The 23,717-nt window shown below is 55.8% G+C and overlaps 1 protein-coding gene across 5 annotated transcripts in view; it reads left to right on the top strand.

Moving 5' to 3' along the window:
- Positions 1-255: 255 nt before the first annotated feature.
- MID2 (midline 2) overlaps positions 256-23,717 on the top strand; it is a 60,502-nt gene continuing 37,040 nt past the window's right edge. For 3 of the 5 annotated variants that reach the window (XM_068205025.1, XM_068205029.1, XM_068205028.1), the window contains exons 1-2: positions 256-385; positions 15,739-16,460. In XM_068205025.1, coding sequence (XP_068061126.1) covers positions 15,795-16,460 — 666 coding nt within the window. In that variant the 5' untranslated portion in view covers positions 256-385; positions 15,739-15,794. Of the gene's footprint in view, positions 521-15,738; positions 16,461-23,717 lie in introns of all 5 variants that reach the window. The other 2 variants (XM_068205027.1, XM_068205026.1) reach the window with 2 other exon arrangements.

Raw genomic sequence — 23,717 nt, forward strand, 5'->3', positions numbered from 1 at the left:
GGTCCCCACGGGGCGGTCCCCACGGGGGCACACACGGTCCCCACGGAGGCACACACGGTCCCCACGGGGCGGTCCCCACGGGGGCACACACGGTCCCCACGGGGGCACGCACGGTCCCCACGGGGGCACGCACGGTCCCCACGGGGCGGTCCCCACGGGGGCACGCACGGTCCCCACGGGGCGGTCCCCACGCCCCGCGCGGTGCCGCCGGGCCCGCGCGCGCTCCCGCGGCCTCACCTGCGGGGGGGCGTGGCCAGGGGGAGGGGCGGGGCCGCGCGCTCTCACTGGCCCCGCCCCGCCCGCCCCGCGCGCGCCGCCGCCGCCGCCGTGTCCCCGCGCCTCCAAGATGCCCGGGCAGCGGCAGGGAGGCTCCCGCGGGCCGCCGGTACGTACCGGCGGCACCGGGGCGGGCGGGCGCGCCGGGGCGGGCCGGGGGGGGGGCTCCCGCGGGCCGCCGGTAGGTACCGGCATCGGGGCGGGAGGAGGCACCGAGTCGGGGAGGGAATGCCGCGACCCACTGGTAGGTACCGGGGCGGGAGGAAGCACCGAACCGGCCGTCGGGGCCCCGGCGCGGCCCTTCCCGCGGATTTGCAGCAAGTGCCGGGGCGGGGGACTGCCGCCCTTCCCGGGAGCCGTTGCAGGCTCCCCCCGCTCCCAATCGCCTCTCCCCGTCGCCCAGTGCGTCTGCCAGCCCGCTCCGGCACCTTCCGCCGCTTGGCGGGGAGACCCGGGTGGCCTGTCCCCGCCCGGCGCTTCCCGCGGCCTTCCCGTAGCCCCGGTTCGCCGAGAGCCGTCCCGCTGGGGAGCGGCGGTGCGTTACGGGCGGAGCGGATAGGAACTCGCCGGCTCCCGGCTCCCCGCCCGTGGCTTTAGGGATCCCGCGCCCACCTCGTCATGCCCCCGCCTTCCCCCAAGCCCCGGGTTTTACGGTGGAGAGTGTCGTGTCCCTCTCGCCGGCGGTTTGTGGTGCCGGGCTGTCGTCGCTGCCGCAGAGCCGGTGCGGGGCCGGCGCTGCCCTGATCCTCCTGGCCCCCCCGCACCCCTTCCCCCAGCGCGCCTGGAATCTGCTGAACTCCAGGGCCATGGAAGTTAATCGGTAGCGGGCTCCGTGACCGGCGCTTCGGAAGCCGCAGAGGAGAGACACGGCCACGTGTGGGAGGTCTGCCAGCGCTGCCCCCCGGGGCACCGGGGGTCGGGAGACATTTCCGGGGTACTGCCCGCACTTTGGGGTGTCACTGCTGAGCTGGCAGCGGAGTGTGTTTGCTTGCGCCGAGGATCTGTGCAGCTGCTGGAAAACGCGCCCAAGTGACACCTCGTTCTCGCGCTTTATTTTCCTGTTTTGCCTCAAAAAACATCCCGACCGCAGGTTTATCGCCCCTGTGTGCACAGCTGGCGAGGGCTAGAGCACAGCTGGCGAGGGCTGGAGTGCGGTGAAGGGCCGTTCTGCCCAGCGGTCTGCGGAGTTTCCGGCGAGGGCAGATGGCTCTGCTTGCTCCGTCATTCCCTCAAGTCCGGACACGCCGGCGTTAATGGCTCCTGCCCTTCCTGGCTGCCGCCCAGGTCTCCCCAGCCAGCCCGGAGGTTTCGGCTCGGCTTTTGTTGTCGGAAGGCGGCTTCAAGGAGACCGGCTCTGCCGGAGGAGCTGCCGCAGCCGGGTGGGAGCTGGCAGCGGCGCTTGGCGGAGGACAGGGCACTGTTGGCTCCCGGGTGGCATCATCGGGCAGTGTCGGGCAAATCTGGGAGGTGCCACCGACCTGCCGGCCTGCCGGGGGGACGTTGAGTGTAGGCTCGAGCTGCTCTTAGACCCTTCTGCAGTGCCCTTCCCTCCTGTACCCCGGCTGCAGCGGGCGGTGACCCCCGGTCTGTGCTGGAGGGGCTGTGCAGAGCTACCTCCACTCCTCCGGGTGTCAGGGGCTCTGTGCCGAGCTTGTCTTTGCTGCATTTCGCCGTCGAGGAGCACACTCGCGGCTTGGCTTGGTCACACACTGACCAAGGGGTAGTAAAACTGGCCACAGTACAGAGGGAGGGAAGGAGGGAGGCTGGCCCAGGCAGCAGTGCTGGAATACCCTCGAACCGAGGGGATGTTCCCTGAAGGCGCTCCTGGGAAAAGACAGTAAGTGCAATAGCACTACAAGCAGGAAGGATGAATTGATGCCAACGACAGCAGCAGCTGTCTCGGTTCAGGCAGGTGGCTACAGAGCCCTGGATGTGCCGGCTGCTGCGATCCGAGCTGGGTCTGTGCCCTGTGCAGCCTTCCATGGCGGCCGTGCCTGTGCACAGCCCACATCCTGCCTGGTTTGGAAGTGCTGCTTTGCAAAGGAAATGGAGCTGCAGTGGGTGATAAATCCCTGCCTTGCAAAGCATGCAACCGGGTGAGCTGTGCTGGCCTCCGAGGTACAGGGATGTGTGTCAGTGTCTGTTTGTGAGCAGAGTGGGATTGGCCCTGGGACCATGTGAGATTGATGAATTACTTACTTTTAAAGCCAGGATTATGTCTCCTGCTCCATCCCCTCTAGGGATGGAGTGGTGTTTCCAAACCCACACTGCGACTCCCCTGGGCTCTCTGTGGGTTCCTGAGCTGTCACTTGTGGCTTCTATAGTGTGGAGGGGCACCTTGAGCCTTTTAGCTCTTGGGTCAAGCCCTGGCTTTAGGGCACTGGAGCATCCTGAAGGCTGGTCACTGGAAGGACCAAGGCTGTCCCATCAGAGATGCTGGAACCAGAACTGTCTCTGCAGGCTGCACAGCTGGTTCATTAAAGGAAGCTGATGAGCAGTGTGATTATTTTGCTCCTCTGGAAGGAGTTGCTGCTGCTGATTACAAACGCCTTCTGTAACAAACCCACCTTAGCCAGCTCAGAACCCCTCTGAGGCTGGTGCTCCCCTCATTGTGAGGGGAGGCTGGCTGCTCCCCTGAGCTCCCTTCTGGAGAGGGACAAAAGCCTTGGGGAGGCTGGAGCCTGTGTTGCTGCTTTCCCTTGTTTTTAGTGTTCTTTGCCTGGAAAGCGAGTGTGTGTTGCAGCCTAATGAGTGCAATCATCTTGTGTGAACGGGCAGCCCTGGCAGCCCCTCTGACCAGCGAGCACCCTCGTGGGCATGCTGATGACCGGCCTCAGGCTGCTGCTTCCAACGCCATCGCTCGCTACTGTGGAGCCTGGGTCCCAAAAATGCCAGGGCACGGAGGTCACCAGCGGGAGAATGGTGTGTCTGTGTGGCTCTGAAAGGCGCCTTGTGCTGTGCGAGGCCGGGGGGCTCCAGTGGCGTGCAGGGAGCGTCTCACCCCTCGGATCCTGGGCGCCTGCGTGTGTTCCTACACAGTGCTGGAAACGCTGGGTTGGACCTTCGTGCCAGCGGCCCTGGACGTGCCTCTCATCCTTGGGTGCAGGGAGGGCACGGTGCTGAGCCCAGAGCTTGTGGCTGTGTCATCCTTGGGAGAATGCGGGGCAGAGCTAGGCATGCTGCAGCTTTTGGGGTGCCAGTGGTGGGGCCCTGCCGGCATCGGCAGGATGTGGGGGCTTCAGCATCTGCCCTTTCCCTGTCTTTGTCCCAGCCCCTGGCCCAGGGAGCACGGCCAGTGGCAGAACTGCTCTTTTTGTGCCTCTGGATGTGCTGCACTTTCTCAGGAAACAGCCAATTGTGCTCGCTGGCAGTCCATCACTCTGTCTTGCTCTGGCCTCCTGCCCTGGGGCCAGGTGGGTCCTGTGGCCAGGGTGGGGACACCCTTGCCCTTGTTTTCTGGGGTTGCCAGCTCACTGCTGTGGGGAAGGCAGCCCCCAGTAATGCCTTTTAACACAGCAAGGACAGGAGTGGGTTGCTGGCCCCCAGGCCTGCTCCAGTGTGGGAATGGGGCTGGGTGACAAAAATCTGGGATGCTGGTGGGGGAGTCAGGCTGGACCACTTTTTATCTTCTTTTCATGCAGTCTCAGCTCTGTGGTGCCAGTCAGCCTTCATGCAGCTCACTGATCCCCATGTCACTGTGGGCTTGGCTTCCTCCCCCAGCAAACAAACCTGAAGTGCCCTGGGTGCCAGGAGGGCAGGGGATATCTCTCTGCCTGGGGAGTTCCCTGTGTTTCAGTGCTGCTGTCATCCCTCTCATGGAACCATAGAATAGGCTAAGTTGGAAGAGACCCATCAGGATCAGTAAGTCCAATTCCTGGCCCTCCACAGACACCCAAGAATCTCAACAGCTGCCTGAAAGCATTGTCCAAGTGCTTTATGAGCTCTGGCAGCCTTGGGGTCATCAGCACTTCCCTGGGGGGCCTGTCCAAGTTTTCAGTCACCTGCTGGGTGAAAAAACATTTCCTGATGTCCAACCTAAATATCATGTCCCTGTCCCCCTTTCCCTCCCCCTAAATGATGTCCCTTTCTTCTGTGCGTGTTTGCTCATAGGGGCTGTCCCAGATGTCCCCTGGTGCTACACCAGTGACTGTTCCCAGAGCCCAAGACTGGGGAGGGGACACTGCAGGTGCCATCAGGGCCCCCCTTGCCCAGGTGTGTGGAAAAGCCCGGTGTGTTCTGTGTCTGCTCCCACCTCAGCCAAGGCTGCCCTGGCATGGTCCAGGAGCATTTTGGACTGTGCTGAATTGGGGGAATCTCTTAAATCCAAGTGGAAAAGGCTTGTGGTGATTCTGATGGAAACTGTTTATTGTTGAAGGGGAGGCTGGCTGGGAGGGCCCAGTGAGGAGCTGCTGCCGGAGCCCAACGCCGCCGGAGCCCAACGCTGCCGCCAGCTCTTCCCGACTGGGTGGTGGCATCTGGTTTGCTTCCTTTTGGGCATTTCCCATGGGATTTCCGCCCTCGGACAGGAAAAGGGTGCGGGTGGGATCCGGCTGGAATGGAATGTCAGCCAGAGCAGCCTGTGAATGAATGGGGATGCTGCTGTCACTGTGTGGGTTAAATAGCTTCCGAGTTTTTTACTCTCAGTAGAGTGACTGAAGGGAAATGGAGGAGAGGGAGAAAACAGGAGAGTTGTGGGGTTTGTTTTGTTTTGTTTTTTTTTTTTTTTAAGAGTTGGAGTTTTTGATTTTTCTGGGATTTTTTTACAGATGTTGCAGTTGGATGCTGCAAGCTCTCAGGTCTCAAAACTGTATTTTATAAATCTCACAGTCTGGTGATGCTGCTAGAGAAGGAAAACCCACAGGCTTGTGAAAAGCCAGTGTGAGCAATAAGTGGAAACTTGCTGCTTCACTGAGACTTTGAGGGCAGATCCAAGGGACTCGTGCTGTATCCATGCAGGAACACATACAGCAAGCCTATGTGCCAGCTGTGTCAGGGATCCCCCAGCTTCACACACTTTCCGTGGGATTCCAAAATGAAAGGGCTCCATGCCTCTGCAGAATGTCATTATTGTTTATAACTGAGATTTGTGTCTCAGAAATGAATTGCTCAGTCTATTTCTTGTTTTGCAGATGCGGGAAATTGACTACTACACAAACCCAGTTTTGAATTGGTTGACTGAAGGGGAAAAATTGCATTCAGGCAAGAGGCAGAGGCCTGGCTGGAGTGGGGTTCTGTGGGGGCACAGGGGAGGTGACAATGTGCCAGCTGCCAACTCCAAGGTGCAGCCTGCAGCATCCTCTGACAGCACAGCAGCAATACTGAGGAATAAATTAGCTTTCTTTTTCAAAGAGACACAGAGCAGTTTAAATGCATTTTGTGGATGATCCTCAAAGAACCCCACAAACCTGGTTGTATAACAGGACTGAATGCAGTGAGGCAGGGAAGGGTGGTCTCAAGGATGGTCAACAACCCCAGCAGGGCTGGCCTGGGGCAGCAGCACCGGCCCTTGAGCTCAGGGTGTGGGGCTGTGGGCAGCTGCTCTCGTTCACTGCCCCCTGGGCCTCCTGGGGGGGAAGAATGTGGGGTGGTTTTGAGCTGCAGGGTGACCTGGCTCAACACTTCTCTAAGGAGCAGGCTGGGGTTTTGGCTGGATGCAGTACTGGCTCAGGCTGCCACCCGCAGCTGATGCTGGGACCCAGCGTGACACTGTGATGCTGGCACTGCTGGCTGTGGTGCTGCTCAGTGCTCCAGCACTTGGATGAGGCAGACCAGGGCCTGCCAGACTGAATATATATCTATACATATAACGCTATTATTTTTTTAAAGGTGGATTTTTTTTTAATTCTTTTGCTCCCATCAGTACTTTCCCAAGCCTCTGGCCACCATTGTGGTCAGTCCTGGAGTGACCCTGCAGAGTGCTGTGCTCTCTCCAGCACCACAGGAATTTGTGTCCACTTGTCATTCCTCAGGAGGTGTGTGCTTTGCCTGTCTGTGGAGCAGCAGCCGTTTCCCACGGGGAATCAGGAGTGTCAGGTGCTCTTGGAGGCACCTTGGTGTGTCAAACCCCCAGGGAGGCTCTGGAATCGTCTGTGATCATGACAAATGCAAAATTCGGAACGTTTTGGGTTCCTTTCAGATCATTAAAGAACTTATCAGTGTGTGAGAGCAGGTATTTTCTGTGCCCTGCCTCTTGTTGCCAGAAGCCTCTGCCTCCCTCTGGCAGCCCACAGGGAGGGAGCGGGGATGGCAGGAGGAAATTACCTTTGTAGTTAGCTGCTTCATGTCCTGAACTGCAGCTGAGCAGAGCTGAAAGGGATGGCGGGCACATCCACAGCTCCTGCATGCTGCCAAAATTACCTTGGCTGCCCCTCAGAGCAGGGAGGAGACCTTTGGAGAGATGCAGTGTGGTGGAGGCAACCAGCCTAGTCCAAGTCCTCCACCCAGCTGGGTGGGGATGGTGGACTTTTGTTTAGTGTGCTCTGGGATGCAGCCTGTGCTGGGTTCAGGGTTGTTCCCTGGTCCATTGCCACAGGCTGATCCAAGGGGTGACGGGGTGAGCTGCATGGTTCTCCCCTGGCTCTGTGAGCTCCGTGCCTGCCTTCAGCAGTTAGTCCCCAGCCTGGCACGAGCCATGGGAATCCAAGTCCTGCAGTGGCATGGCTGTGCTGGTGTCCTTGGCTCAGGAAACCCCTCCTGGGTGGCTGGGGGAGTGAGCTTGGGGCTGGTCCCAGAAGATGCAGTGAGGTATTGCTGGCGGAGCATCCTTTGATGTGCTTCATAAAGTGTGAAGAGCACCACTGTGACATTCAGAGCAGACCACGGGACATGGGGACAGCCAGTGGCTCTGCCATAGCTGTCCGTTCTGTGTGCTGGAGCCTCATCCTCCTCTCTCTAGAGATCCAGCCCCTTGATAGGGGATATTGCAGGGGGAGGCTGAGCCAAGGGGAATTGGTGCTTTTTTTGTTTATAAGTGTATTTTATTTTGAGATGACGGGTAAAAGTGCTTCTGTGCAGCAGTGGAGAGGCCTCCCCAAAGAGATGCTAATGGCTTTGAGTCACCTCAGGGCGTGGGAGCATTTTGTCTTGAAAGGCTTTAAATGACCTGTGTAATGCGCTGGAAAAGTGTCCGGGGAGCGCTGGGCCGCGCTGTCATTCCGCAGCACGGGAGGGGCACTGGGAGATGTGGCTGGTCTACGGAGCACTCCCACGGGACCGGGGTAGGAAAAAGGCTTAAAAAGTGCTGTAGTTTGAAAACAAGGCCTAGCTGGGCCTTGGCTGCAATGAAGAGGAGGTGACGTTGCAAGAGCAGGTCTCTGGCTGGCTGCGGAGGGAGGCTGGCGGTGCCGTGGGTCCCTTCCCGCAGCGGTGGGAGCTCTCCCTGCCGTTCGCTCGTGGCTGACCCGGAGCTGTGCCCTGCTGGAAGCGGGGCTGGGGTGCGAGCTGCACCTCCACACCTCCTCTGCTGGGACCCTCAGTGGATGGGCCCGGCTCGAGCTGGGCTGGCTCTGGCAGAAGCGTGTCTCTTGTCCTCTGCGCCTGGAAGCCTGGAATGGTGAAGCCCCAGGCTGAGCCCTCGACGGCGGCAGCTTTCCTCCTTTTAAATCATTGAGCTTTTTTAGCTGGCCCGGGAGCCCAGTTATGCCAGTCAAAGTGCCACTTTCTAAGCATTGTGGGGGGAGCGGGGGGGGGGGGGCAGAGGGAAGGAGGAGGGTGGAAAAGTCCAAAATATCTGCTACCTGCTTTGTTTCTGCACTGGGCATTAGCACTAATTATCCCCCCATTGTCTCCAGTTCCTGCAGGAAGTGTTGTTTATCCTTTCAGCCTCCCAGGAATGCAGCCCAAGGAGCTGTGCAGATATATTTAACCCTGCACGGAGCAGCACAATGGCCCTGGGATTTCCCGGCCCTGCGGTATCTCTGGGAAGTGCACTGTCGCTTTGGGGCGGGGAGGTTGGAGAGGGCGCTGGGTCGGGACAGCGACAAGGCTCGGGGCTGACCGCACAGCCCCCATGCAGTGAGGCCGGGATCTGCCAGGGGGTCGGAACTGCTGCTTTCCTGCTGCCCCCTGAGCAGCAAAGTGGGACTGAAGCGATGGCATGGGCAGCGTGCGTTCCCGTGCGCTGGCGGCTGGCGTGGTGCCGGGGTTACATGTGCTCCTCGGAGCTCCACGGAGCTCCATCAGCACACACGGCAACCCTGGGCAAGCAGGGAGGTGACAGAGCCTTTGGCTCAGACAGCAGCTCCTGTCCCCTCTGGAGCCCGACTTGCTCCCTTGGCTTTTTCTCCCTTCCCAGCATGAGTCAGGGGGTGCAGAGGGGCAATGCCCAGAGCAGGCTGGGGGCACCAAGGTGGGATGCCCCTCTTGGGCTCTGTGCCTCTGCTGAGGTGGGACTGTGCTGTGCAGGGGGAATGCCCCTTCTTTGGCTGGGGATCTGTTGTTATTCCATCCCCCCGAAAACATCCCTGCAGCAGAGCTTTGACTTTTGCACGGCAGGAGGGGCCCTGGGGAGCACTGCTGCAGGGCCAGCTCCTTGCTGGGGTGCACTGGCCCCTCACTGTGGTCACACTCGTGTGGCAGCAGCACCGGTACATTCCCAGGTCTGGATTTGTGTTTCCTGGATGTTCCCCATGGTGGGCTTTGCCATGAGCCCAACCTTGCCTTCACTGTGGTCATGTCTCTGCACCTCTTTGAACTCCACTCTTCTGTGAGTGAGTCGTGTGAGTGTCCTGCGCTTGGTGTCCTCTGGGAAGCACTGGAGTGGGGATAACCCTGGTGTGCCTTGTGGGGTGCAGACCCTGAAGGATGCCAGTCCCCTAGTACAGCACAGGAGCTGGCTGCTGCTGCTCCAGCCTCTGGAGAGACTGAGGGGTTTGCCTTGCAGCGCACTCCTCAGCGAGGCAGACCTCTGTGCCTCTCTGCAGCATCCTTCTGGGGGATAAGGGCCATGACTTGCTCTGGAGCCCAAAGGTTATTCCAGAGCAGCAGCTGCCACTGCAGCCATGCCCTCCCTCATCCTTGCTGGGCCGGGGGCTGGTGGCTGTGGTAGGGATGAGGCTGGGCTGGAGCCGCATTGCAGGCGGTGGCTGAGGAAGAGGGGAAGGATGCGGAGCCACAGGGTGCGCCTGGAGAAAGGCTCAGCTCAAAAGGCTGCTGCCATGTGTGGTCTGGCAGGAGCCAGCTGGGAGTGGGGCTGTTTTCAGGCGCTGCTGGTGCAGACATGAGTGCTGGGTCTGCTCGCCTGCCATACAGCATCAGCTGGAGAGGCTGGCAGAGCAGGGTGGCAGGAGAGCACAGAGCTGCAGGAGAGGTAAGGGAGGGGAGGGGGTGGTGGGACCTGGAGCAGTGGAGTCCTCTGGCAGGAGGGGAGGGACGATTTGCGGGGGGTGGCAGGGCTGCCAGGGCTGTGTGAGTGCTGGATGTGCCACTTTGGTGGCATGCCCAGTCCCCAGCTGCTTTTCTCAAGGGTCAGGCTGCAAGGGGGTCACTCACTTCTGTGATGGCCTTGGGAAGGTGGCTCTGCTCCTGCTAAAGCCACGCACCTGCAGCTGGCCCTGGCAGTGCCACGGCCCCTCCCTCCCAGCCCTCGGTGTCACTGTGACCCCCTGGCTTCAGCTGAGGTTTCAGCCCCTGAGCTGTGGGCGCAGATGCTGGCAGAGAGGCAGGGACTGTGGGTTTCATTGCAGGGGTGATGGATGGACGGATGGACGGACAGACAGGTGAACATATGCAGTATGTGGGATAGAGGGTTGCCATGGGCTGTGACCTGCCAGAGCCTGAGACTGGCTGGTGCAGCCCCAGGTTTCATGGGTTAGGGAGGGAAGTGCTGGGGACCCTGGGGAGCTGCTGTCTTCCCCAGGAATCGGAAGCAATTGTGCTGTGCTCCAGGCACCTGCCACAGCAGAGAGGGTGGAGAGGTGCCCTGGGCCTTTTGTGTCCTGTCAACCCCCAGGCCACTGATGAAGATGGCAGGGGAAGGTTCCCACACGGTGTCAGTGGGAATTGCCCCACAGTATCCCAGAGAACAGTGTGTGCCATTGCTGCCTGGGATGTCTTCAACCCCCTCCAGCTGATGAGGAATCCATGTGGCATGATTCCTGCTATATGGCTGCAGGAGTTGGGGAGCAAACTGCAGGGAATCCCTTCCTGATCCACCCTGCGGCTCAAGGGCTCCAAAATGCCGCATCCCCTGGGAGCCCTTGGTTGGACACATGCTGTGCTGAGATCCTGTGTGAGCACTCCAGGAGCTGTCACCTTCCTGGACACTGTTTGTAGAAAAGAGGCATGATTTTCCCTTGTACCAGGATATCACTGGAGATCAAACAAAGGATCTTTGTTTGGTGCTTGCCCCTCTGACATCATGGAGGTTAGTGAGGTGGAGACCTTGTAGGCTTTAGCTGGAGCATCCTTGTCCCGTGCAGGAAACCCAAGACAGCCCTTCCCAGCCTTGGAGCCTGACAGGAGACATTCAGGAGTAAGGGGATTTTGTGATGGAGCAAAATGGTCTCATCCCATCTGTGAAGGCAGTGATGAAGGTGAAATTCCCAGAGGGAATAAGGTGCTGTGCAAATGGAGGAGTTAAAGAGCACAAATGGCCAGTGCCTGCTGGGCTCTGGTGGCTCTTCTGGAGGGTTTAAGAATGAAGCAACTGAACTGCCAGCAGACAGGGGTCTGTCATTGAAGTGAACTGCTGCATGGAAACCCTGCTTCCCGGCTCTGTCCTTCATTTAAGAGATGCAGGGAGAGCAGTGGAAATTCTGTGGAGCAACCTTGCTTTAGCAACAAGCAAATTGGCTGGGAAAACAATTAAAGCTGGTATGGAAATGCTGTTTCAGTTTGATGGATTAGGGACAGCAACACAGGCTTTTATAGGGGGAATCGAGTTTAACAGCAGCAGGCGGTGTTCTTTTTCTAGTATGGCAATAAAGTGATTGGGGAGGGCAGCTGGGAGATGGATCATTGGGATTTTCAGTAAGCCTCAGACAAATCTGTGGCATTATTATGGTGTGAGTGGTGGGAGGAAAGGCCAAGTTCTGTTTGATGTGTTCAGGTGTTCTGGGAAGGAGGAGTAGAGGCGATGATGTGGCCAAGGGGTGCTCAGTGCTGGCCTGGCTGAGGGATGCTCTGTGCTGGCTGCAGCTTTGAGCTTCAAATTTGGTGTTAAATATGCACAGCTGATGGAAATAAAGCACAGAAAAAGTAAATAACGGTGGATATGAATTGGCTGGAGGGGCCTAAAAGCCTCCCCTCTCCCTGGGGTGCCTTCCTTAGGTCAGAAGCTGTTGCTGATTACGTAGCTGGGGCTGTGTTCCCTCCTAGGACCCTGTTTCTCCTGGACAGGCCCATCCCAAGGGCAGATTCAGGCAAGTTGGTTGGGAAGGCTGAGCTGGCAGGAGTGCAGGGTCATTCCCCTCCAGGGAAATGGAGGGGGGACCTCTGTCCCTGGAGTTGCAGAACGGGTCCCTGCTGCCGTGGGGGCTGCGCTGGGCTCCTCAGGAGTGAGAGAGACGAGATGTGCCTGCTGCACGGGCTGTTTTGTCCTCCCCTCAACACTGATCCAGTTTTGAACTCATTTTCCCGAGGACAACAAAAAGGATGGAGACAACTGCTGCCCAGATTTTGTATCCTGCTGTCACTGTGCCAATTAAGGAAAGGGTTGCCATATTTTATTACTTTTTTCGTTAATGCACGGGTGGAGCAGCATAGCTCTTCTAAAGCCTCATTCTTGGAAGGGGCTGAGCAATCTCGGCTGGAGCTTTTTTGAGGGGGAGGGGAAGTTAAAAAAGAGGGATAAAAAGGGGAAGGGGAAATAAATAATCATATTTGTTGTGGAAAATACTAACCTGCAGAATTAACATTTGTCTGAACATGTCTGGATATCCTGATGTGAGACTCTGAAGGCTGGCCAAATTCTGCCCAGAGTTGGTGCTGGGGGAGACCAGAGGGAATTTTATGTGGACTTGGAAAACATGGGTAAAAATGAGGTCTGGATGCTGCTCGAGGGGAAAATGTGGATTTTGGGTTGGCTGCCTGTGGCCTCAGGTGATGTACACCAGGATGTCCCCCTCCCAGGTATGGATGGGGTGATGTGGGCAGCATCCTTCCTTCCATGTCTCTTCTTCCTTCTTCCCTTGTTGCCAAACCTCTGCATCTCTCCTGACAAACCCATGAGCTTGAGGCAGTGATGAAATGCTTTTATATTGTGAAAATAATGTGGGAGAAGAGGTGGGGGAACCTTTGTATCCAAGAACCCTTGGTGTAACTTGCCAAGGGTAACCCGTGCATCCATACCACACTCCTGCTGCTCCAGGCTGGCACACAGGGCTTGGAGACCATCTGGGATGGAAATAAAAGCAGCAGTCACTGTGTCCCAGAGGACCAGGCACTGTCTCTGCACTGGCCCTGGATTATCCTCAGCTCTGCCCACCCTGGGGTTTGCTGCCCTTCCCTATCTCTTCTGTTAGTCATTGATTTCCCACCCCCTCCCCCTTTTCCCTCGGTTTTGGGCAAAGCTCAGATCAACACCAAAAAATGTGTGGTTGGATGCCATGTGTTGTTAACCTGCTGCTGCTGCATGTTGTCATTACAGGCCAGCATGGACAGGAACACTGACTCTTGGGCACAAGGGACATGGGGCTGTCTTACACAGTGTTAGTATTTTATAACTTTTATATTTAGGGAGTTAATGACTCTAAAGAAAGCAGATTTTAATCTAATCAACTATTCCTTGAGCTGTGTCAGTCCTGGACATCAAAGAGAACATCAAAGTGAGAGGCATGAAAGGCTCTGATGGCAGCATGGCTGCTTTGCCAGGTGCAGCATCTTGGAGCAGGGCTCCCCTCCCTCCTCCGAGGGGGCTCCCGCACCTCCAGCAGGGTTCCTGCAGCTCCGGGCAGGCTCCTGTCTCTGCTGCTGTTCTGCCTTTGAGCAGGCTCCTGGGCCTCCTCCACTCCTCCGAGAGGGCTCCTGCTCCTGTCCCAGCCTGAGGCTCCTCTTGCATATGTCACAGGTAAAAGGAAATGCATATGTCCCAGCAAGGAAAACAAGATTAATGTACAGATGTCCCTCAGTAACAGAACCAAAGGCTGTTTAAACTTTTTGCATTGTTTTCCCTTGGATAGCAGTGGAGCTGCATGTGAAGCCTGAAGTCGGATGTGGGAGTGTGAGATGCTGCTCCCTGGGACAGCTGGCTCTGGCGAGGTGTTGGGAGCCTCTCACGCCAATCCTGATTCTTAAATTCTTTTCCCAGTCTCAGTCAGGCTATGAAACTAATCCTGTTCTTGTCCTTTTTTTTTTTTTTTTTGTCTTTGTGCCTGCTGACTGGAGAGAGCCCATGAGTGATGTGGGAAGGCGGGAGGGGCTGTGCACAGCAGGGTCTGGGGCTCTTAGGGCCAGGCAGCCGCTGCGCCCCCAGCTCTGGCACAGGAGGGACCACTCCTGCCGTGGCAGGCTTGCCAGCCCAAGTGCCAGGAGGTGCCCAGAGCCCTGGGAGTGTACTGGGACCCCTCGTCCTGCCAGCCCTGCAGCCTGGGGAGCCCACTGGATCCAGGGCAGCCCAAAGAGCCAGCAGGCACAGGGCCAGGAGCGCTTCCTCCCTGCTGCTTTCCCATGGCTGCGGCAGCTCCGAGCCTTCAGAACCCCTCTGTGAGCTGTGCAGAGGAAGCTGCTGGGAGCCCTCGTGCTCCTCTGCCTGTTTGGATCCAGCAACTTCCCCGCTGTCTCTCTTGGGGAAAAGAAGAATAATTTTAAATGTGTGTGTGTGTGTGTGTGTGTGTGTGTGTGTGTGCGCAAGGCTGCATTTGGCCAGCAAGAGCTGCTTCAGCATGAACGTATCAAAATATCCAATGGTTTTATTTTGTAAGCCCCTTGAGCTGGTGCAGGGAAGAGCTCAGGGTTTCCTCCAGGCATTTGCGTAGGCTGTTTCAGGCAATGGGGAAGAGGTGCTGCACTGGGGTGGGGGTGATGGAACTGATGTGTATGGTAGCATGGGGGTGGGCATGTCCCAGTGTGGCACCTGTGCTATTTGCCATTTGCAGGTGCTAACAGCAGCCTGGGGCTTCCAGCAGCCAGACCCTCTCCTGCTGCTGGGTCATCCCCCTACACTTTGGTTACAGCCCTTTTTCACAGAGTCCCAGACTGGTTTGGCTTGGAGGGACCTTAAAGCTCGTCCAATTCCAATCCCCTGCCATGGCAGGGACGCTTTCTGCTATGTCAGGTTGCTTCAAGCGCCCTCCAACCTGACCTAGAACACTTCCAGGGATCCAGGGGCAGCCACAGCTTCTCTGGGCAACCCGTGCCAGGGCCTTGCCACCCTCACAGAGAAGTGTTTTTCCTCTTCTCCCCAAGCAGAGCCTGTGCACTACACAAGGATGTTCCAGGGGGGAAAACAGGGCTGGGCTGGGCACCACGTTGCTTCCCACAGGGTCAGTTCCTGCAGCAGTGCCAGGGTGAGGGGTCCCTGTGGCTGTGACTGAACAGGGCTCTCCTCACATCCACGATGAGGGACACCACAGTGGGCATCACTCAGAGCCTGCCTTGCTGTGGCTGAGGAAACCAGGAGGTGCCACTTGTGCACTGGGTGGTGGGTGAGAAAGGAGAGGCTGCATCTGGTTCTGTGTCACTACATGGCTGATTGGGAACGTGCTGGGATGCTGGCAGAGGCTGGGTAGCACTTGGGGTGCAGCTCCTGGTGCTCTGCAAACCAGAGTTGGGAGCAGCAGGTTGAGGTGCCTGCTGGGAGCTGTTTTCCAGCCTCGTGCAAGGGAAGGGAGCTAAAAATACAGCTTGTTTGCCTCCAGCTGGAGTTGATTTAGGTATCCCTGGCTGTTGTGGAGTGCAGCAGAGGACAGCCAGTAGTGGAAGTTTTCCAACTATAATTTTGCTGCTATGCCCTCCACACCCTCCTCCAAAAACCAATGGCCAGGAAAAGCAGGGAGCAGGATGGGATGTTAAGAGCTCCCAACCTGCTCTGCTCAGAGTTTCCACGACTTGATTTGCCTTTTCTCCTTCACCAGAAGCAGGCCTGGAGCTGCTGGAGGGGATGTTAAGAGGTTTATCTGTGCCATGCAGAGCAGTGCTTCTGCGTGGAACGCCAGCACGGCCACGCCCCAGTCTTGGCAGCACATACCAACACAAACACGAAAAAACCAGGTTTCTCCTGGTTTTGTCTCCAGCCTTATGGTCCAGGTCCTGCCCTGGCTGGGCTGGAAGGTGTGAGAGGAGCTGCTGCTCCTCCTCTCCCATCCCCTGCATTCGTCTCCTGTCCCGCTGCGGCTGCAGGCTCTGCTCCATGTGGGGTGAGATGGCTCCAGCCTGGCAGGGCTGGAGTTGACAGCGTCAGAATGCGGAGGGTGTCAGGGTGTTGTGGGGCTGACGTGTCCAACTGCCCAGGTACCTGCTGCTGGAGGAGAGGAGCAGCCCAGGAGTGCACCTGTAGTCTCACATCTCTGCTCTCCTTCCTTGCAGGTTCCTGGCCACCTTCCCTGGTTTTTGATGCTGAATCAGGATTGCGTTAACTAAAGATGGAAACACTGGAGTCAGAATTGACCTGCCCAATCTGTCTGGAGTTATTCGAGGACCCCCTCCTGCTGCCCTGTGCCCACAGCCTCTGCTTCAGCTGTGCCCACCGCATTCTGGTGTCCAGCTGCTCCTCCAGCGAGTCCATCGAGCCCATCACCGCCTTCCAGTGCCCGACCTGCCGCTATGTCATCTCCCTCAACCACCGGGGCCTGGAGGGCCTCAAGAGGAATGTGACCCTGCAGAACATCATCGACCGCTTCCAGAAGGCGTCCCTGAGCGGCCCCAACTCCCCCAGCGAGAGCCGCCGCGAGAGGACCTATCGCAACAGCCCTACCATGTCCGTGGCCGGCGAGAGGATCGCCTGCCAGTTCTGCGAGCAGGATCCGCCCCGCGACGCCGTCAAGACCTGCATCACCTGCGAGGTGTCCTACTGCGACCGCTGCCTGCGGGCCACCCACCCCAACAAGAAGCCCTTCACCAGCCACCGGCTGGTGGAGCCCGTGCCCGACGCGCACTTCCGCGGACTGACGTGCCTGGAGCACGAGAACGAGAAGGTGAACATGTACTGTGTCGCTGATGACCAGCTCATCTGTGCCTTATGTAAGCTGGTGGGCCGCCACCGGGACCACCAAGTGGCATCGCTCAGCGATCGCTTCGAGAAGCTGAAGGTAAGGATGCAGGATTCCTCCAGAGCGCTCTGAAGCTCAGTCTTTATGTGGGAGCTGGGGTTGCAGTGAATGTGATGTGAACCTGCGTGGATGATGTTTGCCCTGTATGAAGTTTGAAATCCCCCTCTGCCCCCCATGCATTTTGAATAAGCCTGTAAAACACTTTTCATTCCTTTTTTTTTTTTAATTAAAAAAACCTACAACTCCCATCTGAGGTCATGCTGGTGAGGCGTGACTGTGGCAGCAGTCATGTTCCCATTAGAACCCTGCTCATGCCTTTCTCAGCTGCTGCTTCCTCTGGCCTTTCTCCCTTCATGTTCCAGGCTCATTCTGCCCCAAAAGTGCTTTTCTGGGATCTTTGACCTGTTCATGTTCAGAACAAAATCACTCTCTCTACTCTCATGTATTTTGAGGGCAGAAGGAATACTTCAATTCTCCAGCAAAAACACAGAACACTTGGGTTGTTTTTTCACAGACCATATTATTTTTTCCTCCTTGTTTTTAAACAAACTGGTGCCTGGAAAGAAATTTTCCTAGATGTCTAGTTTCTTGGGCTGGTTTCCCACCTCCCTGTCTCCAGACTCTCCTGAACTTGCTGCGAGGTGCCCAGTGCTGTGATTAAACACCCCTGATGGCGTGAGGAATGGGATGGGAATGTCCTGGGTGTTTCTTCCTCATATTCCAGCCACCAGGTTTGGCTTTGGGTTAGTGCTGCCAAGTGGGGCCTGGGGAGGCTCGCTTTGCCTGCCCGTCTCCCATCTCATCATTCTCACCTAAGCTTCCCCGGTGTGCAGAGCTGCGCCAGCAGCCCTGTCCATAGTCCAGGACATTCTTTTTCCATGAGGAAATGTCTCAATTAGCAAACTGGAAACCTTCGAAAGCAGTGACCATGTATGTTTGCATGCAATAAAGCCTGGGCAGAGAAATTAAAACCCTGGAATATTCCTCCCTGATCCAGCCCGTGCCAGCCAGGCAAATCCTTTAGAGGAATCCTAGCAGGTTGCCAGAGCACTATTCTTTTTCCTTTTAAATAAGAGTGAAGTGATTTTAGCCATGGATGGAAGCTCTCCTCTGCTGAAATAATTTTTCCTGTGCCATTCATCCTGCCCAGCTCCTCAGTCTCTGCAGGGCTGAAGCTGCTGAGGGAGCAGGGGTGAGGGTGGCCACAGCTACCTGGAGAGGACTTCAATGTGTGTCCTTCTTCTTCATCCTCCAGCATATCCCTGCCTGTGGCTGTGCATTGGTAGGGCTGGTTTTGGGTGTCTCTTTCCTGACACTTTGCTTCCACTGCAGAGATTGCTCAGGATCAATGCCAGGCTTCACCAACAGAGCCAGTATTTGTTTTGGCATCTTGTGCCACCTCCTTACATGGCCTCGGTCCAAGCTCCGACCACTGTGTGCTCCTTGGCAGCAATGAAAATCCTTGCAAGTACCTGAAATGCTTGAAATCCTTAAATATGGGCTGATAGGATGCTGCTGCCTGGGAATCTGTGGCCAGTGGAGCAGCTGCTGCCTCCCATGGGCCTGCCCCATGTCCCGTGCCCATGGCAGGGCTCTGCCCCTCTGTCCTCTCCTCAGGTCGTCACTGGTGAGCTCGGTGGCTGCTCCCAGAGCTCTGCAATGCTCTCGGGCAGCCAGCAGTGAGCAGATGCACTTAATCCCTGGCTTTGATCCCGCATCCTGAGTGAGCTGGGAACGCCTTTCATGTTAGATTTTTTTGATGAAAAATTGGATTTTTGAAGTGAGTAACTTCCTGTTGTCAGAAGGGCTGTGCTTTCCACAGAAATTGTTGGTGGGGAATTTTTTTTGTCTCTTTAGAAGAGCTGAGTGCCTGAAACTGGACTAGTATGTGTAAGTGAGAAACCTTCTCCCAGTGCTCCCCTGTCTTCCAAGCTGGTTTTACAACTGAAGTCTCCAGTGTGTGCCAGCAGCCTGACTTCCCTATGGATGCTCTGTAATGATCCATCCATACTGTATTATACACCTCCAGATGCTTTAGGAACCATCTTTAATCCCTTTAATGCACATGATGGGTTTATTTTGTGCATCTTCAACTCCATTTGTTTATGTCATAAATTACGATTCCAGCCGGTGTGAGCAGTTTTCGGGATTTGAGCAGGGATCACACGGATGCCAGGCAGGATGGGGCAGAGGATGGAGTGCTGGATCATGTCCAGGAGCTTTCTGAAGCTGGGGTGCCAGGCATGGATGCGGTGACATTGTTTCCCTGGGAAGGTTCATGTCAAGGGTTATCAGCTGCAGATACCATTCCATGGTTCTCTGATTCCCCATTCCAGCCCGCAGTGCTGATGCTCCCGCTGTGTGAGCATGCCTGGGAGCAAACACCAGGATGGTGGTGCTTGTTTTCCCTTTTGGTGGGTGTAGGAGAGGTCGAGATGTTGAGCACTGGCTGGAAGTCGACATTAAAGATGAAATTAAAACTGTGTGTGGATTAAGAGCAAAACGAATGGCCTGACCTAGATACAGCGAGTGCCCAGGACAGCAGTGCATTATCTGCCTGGTAAAATCTCAGCCAATTATAAATTCAGATTGCTTGAAGTTTGTCATTGGCATCCTGTCTGCAGTGCCTGCCTGGGTCCTGCCCGCGCTGCGGCGCTGGGGCAGGGTCACACTGGGGGACACAGCAAGAGCAGCTCTGTGTGCAGAGCTCCAGCTGGCTCCTCCATCCATGATTTCTGGTGGAAGGAGTACTTGAAGAAAGGATTTTGCCTTAATTACTGGCCACTGTCGGTGGCTGTTCTGTGAGCTCTGCTCCCTTTAAAGAGCCAGAGAAGGACCAGCTCCGAGGAGGCTTTTCCTTTGCTGGTGCTGAGTCTTTTGTAGAGTGACAGGCTGGAAATATGCAAAAGAAAGAGAAGTGTGGTGTTTTGTAACACATCTGCTCTCTGCTGGAGAAAGAGCCATGAGCCAGGTGGAAAACCCATCCTCTGTTACCTGTCAGAACAGCACTGCCTCCCATGGGGCTGTGGGAGTGAGACCGGGATTAACAAAGCCTCCCTGTGCTGACAAATTGTGCAGAGAACTGGTAGTAATTCCAAGGCTTTTAGGAGCGTGGTAGGGTAGAAAATTGAGGAAAATCCTCCATCACGCTTCCCCATGGGACTTGTTCACCTGGGAGCTGCGAGTGTGTTCCCACTAGTGCAGGGTGAGTCACAGATCGCTGCTTGATTTATAATTTACTGCACTGCCATGGGGCTCAGAGGAGTTTTGGTGTGTATATCTCTATTTCTTCACACCAAGAAGAGTCAGCTGAGGACAAGGGCTGCAGTTGTGACTGCTGAGACTCCCACAGAACAGATGGGGGCAGTTCCCAGCAGGAACAGGGTTCTGGTGGTGTCGGAGCTTTTGGCCCCTGAGCCCTGAAGCAGGGAAGCTTTGGCTGCTTTATTTCCAGAAGGGGAGAGAAGGGGATGCAGCCCCAGCCAAGGCTCACTCCGGGTCAGTGGTGGTGGAGGCTGGAACCCCCCACTGCTGTGGGGACCTGAGGAAGGGACACGTGTCCCCTCAGGTGCCACAGCCTCAGCTGTGTGGGCAAGGGGGCTTTGGACCCCCCAGCTCAGCCACGAGCTTCTCAACAGCTCTGGGTGTTTTTAGTGTTATCTCAGAGATAGTTTGTTATCTAGTGACCTCCCTGAGCAGGGGAACCTGTGCCACACACCACGGTCCCCACCACAGGGTTCTCATTCCCATTGTTGCCCTCAGGGGCAGAGCAGCAAGTGCTCAGCTGACACTGAACACCCAGAAGATCATCCTCATCCCTGCTTAAATACTGACTGTTTGGAGGTCACAGGGGCCAGGAACCAGCTCTGAGAGCTGGGATCTTTGTTCATTTGCTTTGCTTCCCAGAAATCTTTTTAGGGAAGGTTTTCCTTTTTTACCTTATTAATAACTAAGCTGTTATGGATATTGAGATAGCAGAGCTGCAAAGTGCTTTGATTCGATTAATCTCTCACTTTTTCCAAATCTACATTCACATCCAAGATGATTTCAACGTTGCTATCTCAAGAGCAGCTTGAGTTGGAAAATGAAAGCCTAAAACTGTGTGAAAATCCCTTGGTGACACTGTGTTTGGGATGAGGCTGGAGGATTCATCTCTAGCCTTTGTATCCTGGGAGATGGCAGCCCAGAACTGGAGTCCAAGCTCTCTGGAGGGGGAAAGATGGTTTGCAGATGTGGTTCTTTTTAAATAACAGGTGTCACCTTCTTTGATCAAAGTCCCTGTGTTTCTGCAGCAGGGTGTGGTTACCTGTCTGCTTTTCCCTTCTGTGGGCTGTTGAGCTGTTCAGAAAGGGCTCCCTTTCAGGCAACCCTCTTGCACGGAGGGGCTGTGGAGGGTGTGAGTCTCCATCCTTCCCCATCCAATGGCTGCATTTCTGCAGAGCTCACAGCTGCTGCATTTTCTATTTTATTTGGGTTTTACTCCCTCTTTCTGCTCCTGGCACTTCAGCCATGTCAGTGACCAGCCCTGCCTGAAGGCAGGCTGTGCTGGGCACAGCTCAGTGGGATGGGACAAGGGGCCTCGAGCTGCTTACGTTGGAAGGTGCCACCCTGTGAACACCTCATTTGGGGGAAGCAAAGTCTATTTTTGCTTTAAAACAATGCATAGCCAGCAGTTTTGGAGAGCCCTGCTTGAAGGCTGGGCAGCAGTGCTGGCCCGGGAGCAGCACTGGGCTGCAGGGTTGGGTGGAGGGGGCTGTGTGCCCTTGCATCTCCCGGGCTGCATGCAGGATGGCTGCTGCGAGGCTGCCAGCCCTCCTCCCCCTGCACCACCTCCCTGGGAGGTGGAGGAGCAGCAGTGCTGTCCCTCTCCCCACAGCTGGCAGCCCTCCATTCCCCAAACAACCAGCAGCTTTGCCGAGGGATTGATATTCCTGCCCTGAGTAGCTCTTGTTTAACATTCAGGATATATTGCATTTGGGCACAATGAATATTCAGGAGTGGGAATGAGCAGAGCTCAGCTGATGCTGCTGGGGGTGAGGCTGGCTCTCCTCAGGCTCTGCTTGGTGATTCCTGGCATGTGTGTCCCTGAAAAATGGGTCCCAGCAACATTCAGTGGCTTTGAGTAATTTGGAAAGTCGGGTACGTGCAGTTGAGTGTCAGATGAATTTCTCAGAAGGCTCAAAGCCTTGCTCTCTGATACTGAATATTGCTATTATTATCACATTAGCCTGTGAAACACCTGACAGGTGTAATTAAGTGATTTTACCTTGACAGCTGATGTGTTTTTTTTTTTAAAAAAACAACTTTGAATATCCAACTGAAGTAGTTTGATGTGCCTTTTTGTAGAAATCAATATGCGGTAGCAGCACATCTGCTGATAAATCCTCATATGTCAGGAGTGGAGATGGATCTCAGGGACCTGGAGAAGGAGGAGGGGGGGTTACCTTACCAGCTGTAGACTGGTTCTATGGCGTGGCCCAGTTCCTGCTTTGTGCTTTCAGGATCTCCAGGGAAACTGTCCTCTTGCTGAAAGGTGCTTGTTGGCTACTGTGGAGCTGGGCACATCCCCCAGAGCTGACAGATTCTGCTCCCCATGGGAGCTGTGACCTTTCATTTGACCTCAGAGGTCTTTTCCACCCCAAAGGATCCTGTGAGCAGCGGCAGATCAGCCCACCTGGGTGTGATCTCTATCAACAAACAGGTGGGTCTGTGATGAGGAAAGCAGAGGTGTGTCCCCAAAATTTTCTGAGCTGGCTTCCAGATGAACAAGTTCTTGCACCTCTGATTCTGCTTCTGAGCTCTTGGCTGGGTGGTCATAGGAGGGCACATCTGGAGCAGCTGGAGAGCTGTTCTTGCAGGGTGTCATGCCCCTGCAGTGCTGTATGATGTGCAGTGGGAGCATATGAAGTCCGTACATGTGAGGTAGAGCGTTATGTCAGGAGGTGGGAGGGGAGGCTGTGCAGCCAGGCTGGCTGGCAGCACTGGAATGGCATCGAGTGAGAGTTCCTGCTGACTTGTTACACTAATGAGGCACCCAGTCCCCCTGACGTGGCTGTCCCCTGTGCTGGGCTCTGCTCATGCACAGCGGGATTAGGGCTGTCTTTGGGTCTTCACAGTGTCTGTGGGAGCCAGGCTCTTTGGAGCAAGGATCAATGTCCTTGGCTCTGCTGTGTGGAGCAAACTGAGTCTCAGATACGAGGAGCAGAGATATTTCCAATCCTCTTAGTCCCTATGGCATGGATTAGGCATTTCTCGGTCCTGCTGGTTGCCCTCCCTTCGTTTGGTTGGTTTGGGAGAGTATTTTGCTTTGATGGGAACATGCCCAGCAGTGTTCTTGGGAGGGATATCAAACACCACCACCAGCATGAGCTCCCCTTGGCTCCGACCCCATCAGCTCTGTGCATGTGGGGCTTCACCAAATGTGCTCCAGGATGGAGAGACCTGGGCAGCCGAGGGCAGGACAGGCTTCTGCCCCATGGCCAGAGGTGTGAGCAGCCATGGTGGCTGGGGAATCGGGTGGGATGTCCCAGCAGGAAACACCTTTTCCTCCTGAGAAAGCTGCTGGATAAATCTGCATCCTGCTATCCTGTGCACCTCCTCTGAGCATGGCCCTTTTGGAGCCCATTCTGAGCACTCCGGCATTTCCAAGCATTCACATCTGCTTGTGAAAGGCTGGGATTTGGGCATTTTCGTGTTCAAAATCATCACAATATGCAGCCAAATACTTGTGAGCCAGCTGAATCCCTTTGTGCTCTTGTGGGCATCTTTTTGTTTCTGGGATAAGCTCAGCAAATAATGTGCAAAAAGGTGTGTGTCATGCAGGATGTGCCAAAATGATAAATCCAGATTCCTCCCTTGTTTCTCCAAAGGGCTTTTGGGAATCAGACATCCGGTATCCAAAAGAAAACACGCATGGGTTGTCTTTCAGCATGAGTTCTTTGGCTTTGTTTGTTTATTTTTATGATGATGGTAATTGGAAACTAAAGGTCGAGAGACAAGAGAGCTTGATGGATGTGCTCGCTGCAGCTTTGTGTCCTGGCTGGAGTCGGATGCTTGTGGTAGAGCGATCCATAAAAATCCAACCTCTAATGGAAAACATGAAAAAAACAAGCCCCTTCTTTGGCCTGCCAGGGAAGGAGTCGTGTCCTGCCTGAAGCTCTCCCAGTGCTATGGAGAAGGAGAGGTTTCCAAGTGGTTCAGGGGTAATGGAGCTGCAGCATGACGCCTGACAAAACCCATACCTCTTTCTGAAGTGTGTTTGTGAAGTTTCATCTCAAAATAACTCACCCTGAGTAT

Source organism: Anomalospiza imberbis, chromosome 14, assembly GCF_031753505.1.
Source record: "Anomalospiza imberbis isolate Cuckoo-Finch-1a 21T00152 chromosome 14, ASM3175350v1, whole genome shotgun sequence".
Classification (NCBI taxonomy): domain Eukaryota; kingdom Metazoa; phylum Chordata; class Aves; order Passeriformes; family Viduidae; genus Anomalospiza; species Anomalospiza imberbis.